The sequence below is a fragment of the Falco biarmicus genome, chromosome 4, assembly GCF_023638135.1.
Source record: "Falco biarmicus isolate bFalBia1 chromosome 4, bFalBia1.pri, whole genome shotgun sequence".
NCBI classification, from domain to species: Eukaryota; Metazoa; Chordata; class Aves; order Falconiformes; family Falconidae; genus Falco; species Falco biarmicus.
This window is the reverse complement of record NC_079291.1, coordinates 62,592,106-62,604,763: the sequence shown is the minus strand read 5'-3', so window position 1 is coordinate 62,604,763 and position 12,658 is coordinate 62,592,106. Positions and strand designations below refer to the sequence as shown.

At 43.4% G+C, this 12,658-nt stretch overlaps 1 protein-coding gene across 8 annotated transcripts in view; it reads right to left on the bottom strand.

Annotated features, from left to right (window-relative positions):
• SMARCD3 (SWI/SNF related, matrix associated, actin dependent regulator of chromatin, subfamily d, member 3) overlaps window positions 1-12,658 on the bottom strand; it is a 111,237-nt gene that overhangs the window by 32,886 nt on the left and 65,693 nt on the right. For 7 of the 8 annotated variants that reach the window (XM_056334048.1, XM_056334049.1, XM_056334050.1 and 4 more), the window contains one exon: window positions 6,231-6,353. The exons of the other annotated variant lie outside the window; for it this stretch is intronic. In XM_056334048.1, coding sequence (XP_056190023.1) covers window positions 6,231-6,353 — 123 coding nt within the window. The remainder of the gene's footprint in view (window positions 1-6,230; window positions 6,354-12,658) is intronic. 8 annotated transcript variants of the gene reach the window in all.

Genomic DNA, 12,658 nt, shown 5'->3' with positions numbered 1-12,658 from the left:
GAGGTGTATATTGACAGGTTACATGAATAGCTGGGAGCACTGAAAAATTCTTTCTATACAGTGATAGGGAGGACTCAATATTTTTACCTAAGAAAAGAGAACATTGAAAACCTGAAAGACGTACTTAAAATATGGGCTGATCTAAAGAAGGAGATTAGGTATTTGTATTTTCCTTATCTCACCATCCACGAAGCAGAATACACAAAATTATGCCACAAGACCATAAATTCAAACCTGATCAATGGAAGTATGTCATGTATGCTACACGAAGCATCATGAACAACATGTTAACCCACGGAACTCACTGTCACAGAACACAGATTTAGAACTTACAGGTTTTTAAGCCAAAAGAGACTTTATTGTCCTGTTCAATTTCCTGTGCAGCACAGACTAATCACTCATCAAACAGGGCAGTTCTTTTTAAAGGACATTCAGCACTGACTTAGAAGACCTGACATAATGAAAAATGTATTACATCTCTGATATCTTACTCTAGCAGCAATAAACATGGACATTAATCAGTATTAACTGGTCTCTTTTTGAACCACCACCTGTCGGACCAAAACCAAGAACTCTTTAAAAAAACCCAAACAAACAAACAAAACCAGCAAAAAAACAGGGAAGCGGTTGGAGTGGCTGTATTATGTACAGATCCCAGGAATATTGTCGTATCAATAGATGAGAATTTTAAGAGATGTCAGACCTTTCTGTCTTAATATAAACTGATCTCCAATTACTGGAATTTAGGTGTACAGTCACCTACAGTTGGAAGGGTTTCTGGCACCTTCCTATGAAGTATTTAGCACCAGAACAAATTACCCAGAGAGGCTGTGGCATCTCCCACCTTGGAGATACTCAAAAACCATCTGGACATGGTCCTGGACACCGAGCTCTAGGTGGCCCTGCTTGAGTAGGGCCATTGGGCAAGATGCCCTCCAAAGGTCCCTTCCAACCTCAATCAATCTGTGATCCTGTTACTGGTCACTGTTAGTAAGGACACAGATCCACACCAGCCTCATAACTCCTGTTGCCACTGCATGTGGGAGAGGGAGGGTGATTAGCCAAGATATAGTCACGTTCTCATCAAACAGTTAAGCTAGTTTGTGATGGCTGAAGAATGCACATGTACTTTGCCTGTTTGTGTTGAGGCCAAGGAACTTGCTGCCCAGTGGCTTGATTCAGTCCTAACCAGTTAAAAGCAGTGTGTAGTACGGTAAGGCTGCAGGCACAGCCCCTGACAGTGAGTAACTATCCAGGCAGCAAGCCAGCTGGGAATGCTGTAACACATGTTGGTGTGGTCCCATTAGCAACTCAGTCCTCTCAATAATAATGTGTAAGAACTGCCAGATCAGTCCAGAGAAGACAACCTGGCAACTCCTAGGGCCAAGTTCAGGACTGTCCAAAAGGAGGTGGGCTCACCTAAAGCCCACTGACTCTGAGATGACCCTCAAAGACTGGGTAGCTGCAGATCAATACACACGTTAAGGCTAAGGATGGTAAGGCAACCACAAGCCATGACTCAACTCTCCCAATATATAACTGCATACTAACTGGAGCATGTATCTGTTGCCAGACTGATCTCCTCACACTAGGGAAACTGTAAGCTATTTGGCTTTTCTTAATTTTGTAAATTTTATGGTTGATGATTAAAGATGAGAAAATTCCTGATAAAATTCCTTCAATAAATTGTTTTGTTTAAATTGAAATTGCCATAAGTTCTCTTTTGCCTTCAACATATTTCTACTTTAAATGGCTTGTGCAGACATTTCCCCTGAAGAGCTTTAAAATACCTTCTCAAAACCACTGTAGTGCTTGATGGAGTACACCGATGGGCCCCAGGGTCACTGAGCTGGCAGCAACGTAAGTCCAGATCACAGGTCCGTATCATGTAATGCTTTTCAGAACCCATGAAGATACAATTTCAAAATGAAATCTTTTTTTCTCCTCCTTGATTTGGAGGAATTTTGCTTCTCTGACAATTCTAATTTCAAGCATAACATTTATTCAGTCACCTTCTCCCCATTCATTCTTGTGCCAGCATTGTCCTTCAACCTAAATATCAATATTTTTCTTCCTCTCTAGCTAAAAGGAAGCCACTGCCAGTCCCTCTGAATTATTTTTGTGTTCACACATAACAGCCAAGCAACATTCACAAATGTCCTTTCCTTTCCCTAGATTGTTCTAGAAGTTCTTTTTTCACATGATCATTCTAGTTTGAACTGTTCATTTTGAGCACCGATGACACTATTCCAGCTTTAACAACCAGATGAGATGTCACTAGGGTCTTCTGCAGGAACACTAGAACTTCTCTGTTGCTACAGGGAATTCAAGCTACTGACCTGTCCAAAGATATTTTCTCTCAGTCACATCATATTAAATATAAGATTGTTATTACGAAAATAACAAACCGCACCTTTAATGATGTCAAATCAGCTGGAAACTATTGTATAGCAGAAATCCCTCCAACTAATCCCAGCCAGCACCAAGACCAGCATGATAATCACAGAAAAGGAAGCACGCTGCCCATGGGCCACAGACCTCAAAATGCAGAGGGGAATCTACAAAAGCTAAAAAGTGACAGAGCTGCCACTGCTCTCAGTCACCTTAAATTTTCTTGAGTAATCTCCACCTCTTTCTCTGTAACATCCCACGAAGAATGAACAGCATGCTTTGCTCAAGTTGGGGTAAATGATACCTACTGCATTTATTGGTTGAAGTGAGTGCAGGTTTGACTCCAGGAGCTCAATGACAGCAGGGTTCATAGTATGACACAAAAATCTACACAAATTGTTCGTTCTTCTGCCCCTAAGAATACCCTGTGAATATTCAAGGTTCAGAACAAATACATGGAAAAGATGAGAGTCTCTTAGAATAGCAGTACTGCAGAGCTCAGTTACGAGGTGCTGCGGACGCAAGGCATACCGGGCAAAAACCCCCAGTCATGCCTGAGAGGGCAGAGGATCAGGTAGAAACCTTAGTGTTCCAGAAGAAATTTACATTCCCTTCTGCCAACAACCCAACAGCAATTCCTCAGTCATCTTAAAACCTGAAAGCAGGGAATGAATCTCAATTTACAATACCCAGCAGAAAGACATCATGATTGTATTCAGATGCTACTACTCTTTTTTAACCTAAAAATGGAGAACCTGGGAGTAAATAATTTAGTCTGAGGAACTGCAACTACACACAGGTCTAGCGAACTCAATGTCCCACACTAGTTCACTGTGAAAAAGTGACAGTCCCTGGACCATAGTGTCTGATTTGGGTGAAACCAAACTACTGTCTGTGGTGCCAGGGCTTGGAGTCAAAGCCTTGCTTGTCAGATGGGTCACTAGATGACCTTCTTTCAGCCAGGTGACCCCTGATTCAAACCTTGGGATGAAAATAATCTCAGTCTTAAAACCATGTTTATGTCCACAACTGACTATAGTTATCTCAGGCTTAGACAGTGGAGAGAAATAGGCACCTTTTATGGCATGATTTATCTATATTCTTCTAAATGTCCACTTCTGTATGAGAAGAACCCTGAACTCCATTGCCTACACTAAATAAATCCCTCAACTCTAAAGGGAACCTAGAGTGATGAGCTTACTTATAAATAAATATGACATAGATGCTATACTCAGCTGAACAAATCCCACTCCCGAAGTCCACCATGGCCCTAGCTGTCCGGATTTTCAGTAATGCATTCTTCTTTAATGACTCTACTCGTCTGCAGTTGAGCCATATGGCTTCTGTTTCCTTCAGGCCACAGAGCTTGCTATATCTGTACCTTTAGCCACACTGCACTCAAACTGCCCTTGTCTGCCTGAATCCCTCCTAAAAAGTCCTTTCTGGAATTCTGAGCACATGAGCAGGTGGGTCTTCCATAATGTCTGTGCAAGGACTCTTGCAATGAGTCATGCAGCAAATGCCACTCTGTGGACATGGAATTCTAAAAATCTTGCAATGGTTGTAGCCCAAGAACATAGAACTGACAGAAGAGGAGTAGAGAACACACTAGTGCCCAACAGGCAGGAAAAAGACAAGGCAGGACCTAGACTGGAAAAGCTGGCAGCTGAGCAGGGCTGCTGACAGTGGCAAAGTGAGCCAGCAGGTGGTGAAGGCCATTTCCCCGCATTCAACCAGCCTCGCAGCCCCAAGGTCTCCTTGCTTTCCAAGCAATCCCACAGCTGTCGTCTGTTTCAACAGTGCAACTGTTCACAGAAGATCCAAGCAGGATCAACAGGCCCAGCATATTTTATGCACTGCCCACAACCTAAAGTACTTGAAACATTTCCCCCTAAAATTTCTCAAGAATAATTAGTCTTCAGACATAAAAAACCAGCCTGAGCAACACCAGACCATATGTCTGTGGTTCCCAAAGACTCTTTCTAGCTACAACTCAATCACTGTGAGCAATATGATAACTGCAATTACAACTGATAATGCTGAGCAGTCCTGCATATTACCTACACATCAGCACAGACCTCACACAAATTTAAAGCTTTCTGAGGATTACAAACCCAGTTTGGGAACCACTGTTTTAAGGCAAATATTTACAAATTACAAGAGCTTTGATAAAAGATGGAAATGCAGAGATAACTTTTATTGCTGTTACCAATGCTCCAGCTATAATAAAATTAAAATACTTAACATCAGAACAACACAAATTTGTCTAGGCTTAGCTGTGTTTTGACAGGTCTTGAATTTCACAGCTGCTACATGCTAAGTCTAGACATGAATTTGAAAAACATCTGTCTGATCATTCTTTAGATGTTAGCTAGCTGAGTAACTGACAGTTAAAATGTATTTGCTGAGCCCTAGATGGAAACAGAATTTTCTGTCTGCAGTTTCTTTAGTGTTGTGCCTCCTATACCCTTCCCCTTTACAGGCCTTGAATATCCCCACTGTACAGCTCAGAGCTGCGACCTCATGTACTGGCCAATTCCTCAGGTAAAGAATTTGCCACAGAATAAACAGCTTCCTGCAGATTTATGAATGCAAGTCTAAGTCTTCAATTACTTTCAAACATGGCCAAGTTCCTAGCTGGTTTAAAACAATGGTATTCTACCCATATTAAGAAGTTAAGCCAAATTATTCCTTCTGAGAGTCCAATCTAGTATATACAACACTTTTTGACTACAAACTTGTAATTTAAACCATCCACACTTCAGTTTCTATCTATAAAATATGTATGTTAGAGGAATTTCATTTCTTCCATTTCCACGCCCCCCCCACCTCCTTTTCCTATGTATCGCCTGGAAAAACATTAGAGGTAACAGCCTCCCACATCTTATGCAGATACCTGTACAGTGACAAACAGAATGGAACCTCAATCTTAGTTGGGCTGATTCCCATTACTGTGGTACAGACAAGAATGATAGCTTTACTTCACAGTAGACATATAGCTACAAACTCTTCATACTACAGGATTTACTACATGAATGAGTATGAGCATTCAATACAGTCACAAGAACTGAAATTTAAGACACGAAAAATAATTCTTCACAACAAGAGTGGCCAAACACTGGAACAGACTGCCTAAAGTGGCTTTGAAACCTCCATTCTTAGAGACTTTCAAAATTCAACAAGGCAAGGCCTTGACAACCCTGTTTTGAGCAGGAGGTTGAACTAGATGACTTCCACAGTTCCCTCCCACCTAAACTTTTTCATGCTTCAGTTGAATAGACTCAGAAAATTTAGAAAAAGATCATTTCAGTAGGATATTATGAACAGCAAAGTGCTAGACTTGATCTAATACAATTTGCAGAAAATGTCATCCATTCTTTTCTTATATGAATCATCTTTTTACAGACTATGTAAATGTGTACATTTCTGCAGGATCTTTTAACGATTTTTCTGTAAGTAATTCCTCCCATTATACGTTGTGTTATTCCACAAGTTTGGCTTTTGACTGAATTAATCTCTTCAGCATAGCCCCCTAGTCTCTTCATTTCCTCTTTGTAATCATTCCAATGCAAAATTCCAAAACCAGTGTTTACTTATCCAAAAGCTGTTATTCCCCTTATTAAAGGCTTTCAGAAGCTAGAACTGGTAGAATCCACAGAATCTTTTCCACCACTTTTCCATGCATGCTGCTCCCCAGCTGCTTATTCTTAGGATCTTTGTCTGACTTGTTTCAAAATAGCTCTCTTAACATGACATTTGCTGCAAAGATCACTCTACCATTTCATACAAGGATCATTTCTTTCCCCCCTAACTCAAACCACAATTTTTTCATGACATACCTTCATTGGCCTCTTCAGTGCTTCCTGAATATCCACACGCTTCCGCATTATGGTCTGGTCTAGTTTGCGTTCAAAGGCCAACAGATCCATGTAGGCCTGCGACTCAGGAACCAGCTCCCGGATCTGAGAAGGAAGCAAGGAATATCCAAGCACTGGAAACAAGCACCTCCCGTGTTCCAGAGCAGTAACACTGCCGCCTGCTCAGCCCTCGGGCAGACATGCCCTGAGGGGCTATCCCCTCCCCAGCCCTCGGGCAGACATGCGCTGAGGGGCTATCCCCAAGACAGCAGCTTCCAGCTGGTGGGGCAGGTCTCAGTGGCAGGGCACAAGCCTGTGACTGGAAAGCCAGAGCACAGGACTAATGCTAACAAACCCTGGAAGTTCCCAGCTGGACCCACACCAGGGCTGCTTGCTTCCAAGTCAGGCTTAACTACAAGCAGCCTGGGAGCCACTGCCCTTGGCAATCCAAGTGCATCAAATTTGCCCTACAAACATGCTGCATGTCTCTAGACTAAAAATAAAGGGGGTGGGGGTGGGGTGGGGGTTCATCTTGACTTTTGAGAAACAAGTGTTACCCATCTGAAGTAAAAACTGCCATTTAGGAAGCCAGCCTTTGTCCACACATCTTTCTGGCTGAGGTGGAACTCACCTTCACATCACAAAGTTTTGACGTGACCAGCTACGAGGCGCCAACTTACAGTCTTGCCAACTTTTATTGGTATTTTCATACATTAGCTAAACTACCTTAGTTCTATTAACAAACCCCCTCTTTATTTTCCCTCTTCCAGAGACGTTAGCCGTGAGGTGCTACAAAGCAGGTTAGGAGGAAGACCTAACAATCTGAGCTTAGAAACGGGCAAGTATACCCTTACACAAAAAAGTCAGTTCTTAATTGGCAGTAACTCATGCAGGCAAATCACACAATAAATTACTTACAGTTCTAAGTAATTAAAATAAATCTACGTGACTGCCTGGTCTATTTCTATGATGTTCACTCTAGGTTTCACCTATATAACTAAAATATTTAACTGTTAGAATACTTCTTTTCTATAGGAATTAAAAGCCAGCTGGTATTCCCATTTTGCTTTAGAATCAGAAGTCTACCATTTTAATTTGGCATAAGACACAAACACCTACATGAGAGACACCAGGCGTACACACCTCTTCATTATGCTGTGCAAGGACAGAAGAGCTATTGTATGAGGTCATCCCAACAGTCATCTATCCTAGTATTGTGTCTCTGACAGCACTTGAAAGTTGTTGCCTTTTAGTACCTACAACAGTGTTGCAGAATCTCAGCAGGCGGTGTGTGAAGAAGTACCTCCTTCTGCTCATTCTGAACCTGCCCTCTGTGAGCTTCATTTGATGCCACCTTCTGGCATAGCTGGAGCAGCAGTGGGCAGGCATTCCACATGCACCTCCTCCATACTACTCACATATTTCAGAGTTTTTTTATCATCCCTTTCTTATATTTTTCTTTTCAAACCTGAAGCAGAACACTTTCTCTCTTCTGTATTTAGACTGATCGAGACTACCAAATAAATGTCTCTTTCAACCTTATTTGTTTGTTTCAAGACGCTAGAAGACTTGCTCTATTTACAGCAGGACTGATGCTTTGGAGAAGCGAAAACCGTGGAGCCAAAACTGTTCAGCTTTAACTGAACCACTATGTTTTTAACTGCTTGCATTCTTTCACAAAGTCTTAGTATCAGCAGAATAATAAAAGAACATGAAAGTTTTCAGGAGCAAAGCACGAAGAGCAAGCATTGCCCTGGAAACATCAAGGAGTTGCCAGACAGCTTGCAGAATCGAGGCAGCTAGGTAATGCTTCTTCCCCACAGTGAATACAAATCTTCAGACTCAACAAAATACCCCAAAAGCTTTTGTCCTGTCCCACACAGGAGAAAAGAATCTTCAGTTCCTTCCACAGAGGAAATTAATCATGCAGTCAATTAAAATTCTGCACCCAGAACATAGTTTCAGTCTTTTAACTCCATGTTCCACCATGGTCAGTTCATGAACTCCTCGGCACACCATGAAGCAGGGAGCTGGCCTACACAGCCCTCAAGATGAAGCACACACTACAGCTGGAATACAACCTTTCCAACTGGTCCACTGTGTACTGGACCCAGGATCTAATGAAATTTCTGTAGTTCGTAGAAGCAGCAATAATCTTCAATAAATATTTATATTCCATGCTTTTACATCTTTCACCACATGAAAGTGAAAGGGTATTTCCTATTCCATTCCTATAATGAAACTGGATGTTAAGCGTCATAAGATGTTAAGAAGGCATAAACTCTAAAATCAGCTAACAAAGATACTACTGCACTGAACAAAATTCCTTGAACTGCAAACAGCTGCAGGTTGGGAGAGTACTGGGAAGAAGAATCATACTTGCCTGTGTCTGTACTCTTCTCTAGGTATGTGTTACGGTCACTGTGAAGATGGCATACCAGGCTACATCAAAGTTCCACTCAGGCCAGTTTGGCTGCTCTTACAATCTTTTGCTTTCTCACCTTACTACTGCAATAACCTTCTGAAGCCAAGACAATGTTTCAGTTTCATACACTTTCCCAATTTCCCCTCAAGAAAAACTGAAAGGGGGACCCAGCAGTATGATATCACGAGGAATAATTTTCTTTTTCTTTCTGGTACACCTAAGCTCAGAAAGATAAAGGTACTCTTACACTCCAAGGTTCTCTGACACTCCAGCCAGTAGCACATAATTATTTTTTTCAGTTTTTGCCACAAATAACTGAACCCCAGTTAATGTGGTGTTTGTGTGATAAGGATCTGTGCAGCCTGTCTAATAATTCCTTCTTGTATGGCTTGCCCTAACTGAAGGGTTCACAGCTCCACACAACTGCCCTCTCTTCTTCTACAAAAGTACTAACTATAATTGTGTAACAGGTATTTCAGGACATGAATTCTACTTCCTGGCCTTTATCTATTTCTAGAAACTACAAAAAACTCCTAGAAGTAGCATCTCATCATCTGATGCCTTGAAGCATGTATGTACAAACTTATCTTAGAACTATAAGGATAATTGGAATAGATTATCGTTAACATAAAGAGGATGGTGTGTTTCTAGAGGCTGGTTTGGTTTTCTTCCCCCTTGTGAAAATTCAAATGTTTCAAAATTGTATAAATTAGCAAGAAGAGTTTATTAATAAATCATGCAATTTTAGTCATCCACTGTGAGGGCAGGAGCACTGGCCACAGCCACTGCAGGAGATTCCTGCGTTGGACTGATGACAGGTTCTTGACATGGGTGATGGACAAGCCAGCAAGGGGAGGTGCTCTGCTGTCCTGTTACTCACAAAGAAGGAAGAACTGGTTGGGGATGTGAAGGTTCAGGGCAGCCCTGGCTGCAGCACCCATGAGGAGGCAGAGTTTGCAGTCCCGAGAGAAGCAAGCAAGGCCTGGGCTTCCAGAGGGGAGGTTTGGGCTTGTTCAGGGATCTGCCTGGAAGGATCCTACAGGACAGCGGGGATCCCCGGGGGACAAAGGGGCTCAGGGAGGTTGGCTGAACTCCAAGGACAACCTCTCCAAAGCAAAGGGGAACGACCGGATCAATGCACGGAAAGCTGGGTGGGCCTGGCAGGAGGCCGGCAGGGTCAAGCAGTGAATTCCTGACTGGCCTCAAGGCAAGGAGGGAGCACAGGGAGGCGTGAGCAGAGTGGTCAGCTAGCGGGAGCAGCGTAGCGGTGCCCGAGCACACAGGCGAGAAATTAGGGAGGTCTGAGCTCAGCTGGGATTGAACCTAGGGATGCATGTGCCGGGCAATGGGAAAGCCGCCTGCAAGCAGCCCAGCAGCAGAAGGCACGCAGAGGAAAAGCCAGGCCAGGGTCTGGTTCTGCCGCTCGTGTCAAAAGCCAGGGAGGAGGCTGAGGTACTGGGCGCTGTCCTCACCCCGTTTCTGCCAGCAAGCCCGTCTGCGGGCCACCTGGGCGCCTCTGCCAGTGCCCGAGGCAGGGGAGCATGGCTGTGCAGGGGCCTGGCAGGCTGCGGCAGCTCAGCCCTATGAAGCTCAGCAAAGGCAAATACCAAGCGCTGCTGCTGGGCAGAGCGGCGCTGTGTGGCAGGACCAGCGGGTGTCAGGTGGCGGAGGCAGTTTGGCAGGAGAGGACCCGGGGGCCCTCATGGACAGCAAAGGGAGGGCGGGCTGCAAGGTGAGCCAGCTGCAGAAGGGGCTGCTAGCACAAGCACTGCTGTCGAGTCCACGAAGGAGGCTGTTCCTGGCCACGCTGCACTGGTGAACGTGCACCTGGACTTGTGGGCACCGGCCACCCAGAGGTGACGCTCAGCAGAAGGGCCGGAGAGGACAGCCAGGACATGGCAGGGCTGGAGCACACGCCTGCTTGGAGAAGCTGCAGGAGCTGGGTTTGTTCAGCCTTGAGAAGAGGAAAGGGAGGTCTTTCTGGGGAGTGCAACCGCCCCGTGGGGCGGCGAGGGAAGGACGGAGCCGGCCTCCCCTTGGAGGTGCACAGCAGCAGCGTGGGAGGGCAACACGAGCTCGCTGCGATGTGGGCAACCAACTTGGTATAAGGAGCCATTTTGCTTGTTTGGTTGGTTGGCTTTAAAACCATGATGGTATCAAAACACTGGAACAGGCTGCCAAAAGATGCTGTGCAACATCCACCCCTGGTTGGAGGTATTCAGAACCCAAGCTTACTTTCTGGTTACCGGGGCCTAAACAGTTGTCTACCAAGTCATTGTTTTGCCAGATATTCAGTGAATCCTTTGTGTGCTTAAGGACTAAGAGATCACTTTCAGCCTAGACATTACAGAGACTAAATTACAGTTAATCGTTATTTTATTCTATGCAACTGTGAATACATGTTATATGTACTACACATGTTGCAAGTAAAATGTACAAGAATATATTGAAATTATGAGTACATATGTAAACAAGGCTTACAATTCTTCAGGAGGAACCAATAGAAGGGGCAGTCTGTCTAATATCCTCTAATCATATTTAAGGATATCTCCAAATCAAATATTGTGGAGGACACTGACCAAAAGTAAATTAGAACAGAGTAGCCATACATCAATAGGGACTCTCCATAAAGCTGAGCTACTCAAGCAAACTTCCTTTATACAACCAGATGTAACCTAGTAATGACACTCACCCTTCGAGAACACCAGCTAACTAACCTTGACACCTCTGAAAACAAGACATTACGGTCTATAGTTCATCCTTGTCCTTTTCCTTACTTCAGACTTGGCCCTAGCCAACAGGAATGGCTAATATGTTTGTCTGTTTGGTAATGACAAACAAGTCGGGGATAATCCGCCTCTTGAAATCCTTGATTCAAAATAGATTAACAGTAGTATTGTGACAGATTAAGTATCTAAGGTTATGGGAGAGGAAAGGCTGCGAGACAGAAATCTTTTGCTTGGTCAACAGCATGGCTGGAGAAGAACAGTTCTGGAAGAAGTGGCCTTCCTTCATGTTTGAGGCTACTATTTCACACCTGAGAGTAGCAGATTCTGCTCAAAACACTGATAATGATCAGCTGCAGGTTTCTGTAAAAATGGCTAGAGTACCTGGTGTAGAAGGCATGCTAACTTTAAGCCACTTGTAAGGTCCGGTGGTATAAAGTCAAACTAGTAAAACTTGAAAAGTTATTTGCATTGTCACAGGGAGTTAATGCTAGGTTTGATATGTGCCCATTACATTTCTGCTTCTGTATTTACAGTTGAAAGCAACATTTATCTTATCATTAAACAATGCTGCGAAATAGCAGCATCAATCTTCAGAACAAGTAGATACAGGAAACAAATGCTCCGAGTGTACAGTAATTCAGTTATCTACTAGATGATTTGAGAAGGACAGTCACCATCTATGAAGCAGAAGTAATATTACACTAAGTAAAGAGGTGACTGGTGGTTGTTCCGGTGAAACAGAAGCCTTGAGGTACACTGCTAGTAGGAGATGGAAACAGGAGTACCATAATCCCTATGCCTGTGCTGAATTCAACACAAAAGTAATAGGTTGAAGTTGTCTGGCCTACACTATACAGGACATGTACCAGCTCCTCCTGGTCTTAACAAATATTATGTAAGAAAGTATGAGACAGACAGAACTAAGAATGAACTGTTGCTTGTGCTCTGCCAACTTCATCTGCTTCAAGCATGTCTGTATCACTGCTGTCCAAGACAGACTCTGGTACCACCAGATTCCTGAGTTAGAGATGTATTGCACTTACTTGCAGAAAAACTAATTTTGCTGTGTTATGACCACTTTATTGGGTGATTCAGATAACACTTTGTAGTGATAACTGTCCTCCCTGCATTTATTTACTGTTCCATAAATTTTACCATTAATTTTCACATATTATGCATGAAATTGAAAAAAGAAAAGCTACACTGCGCTGGGCCAAGAACTGATCTTTCTGGTCCCACTAGAAATGACCCAGTCA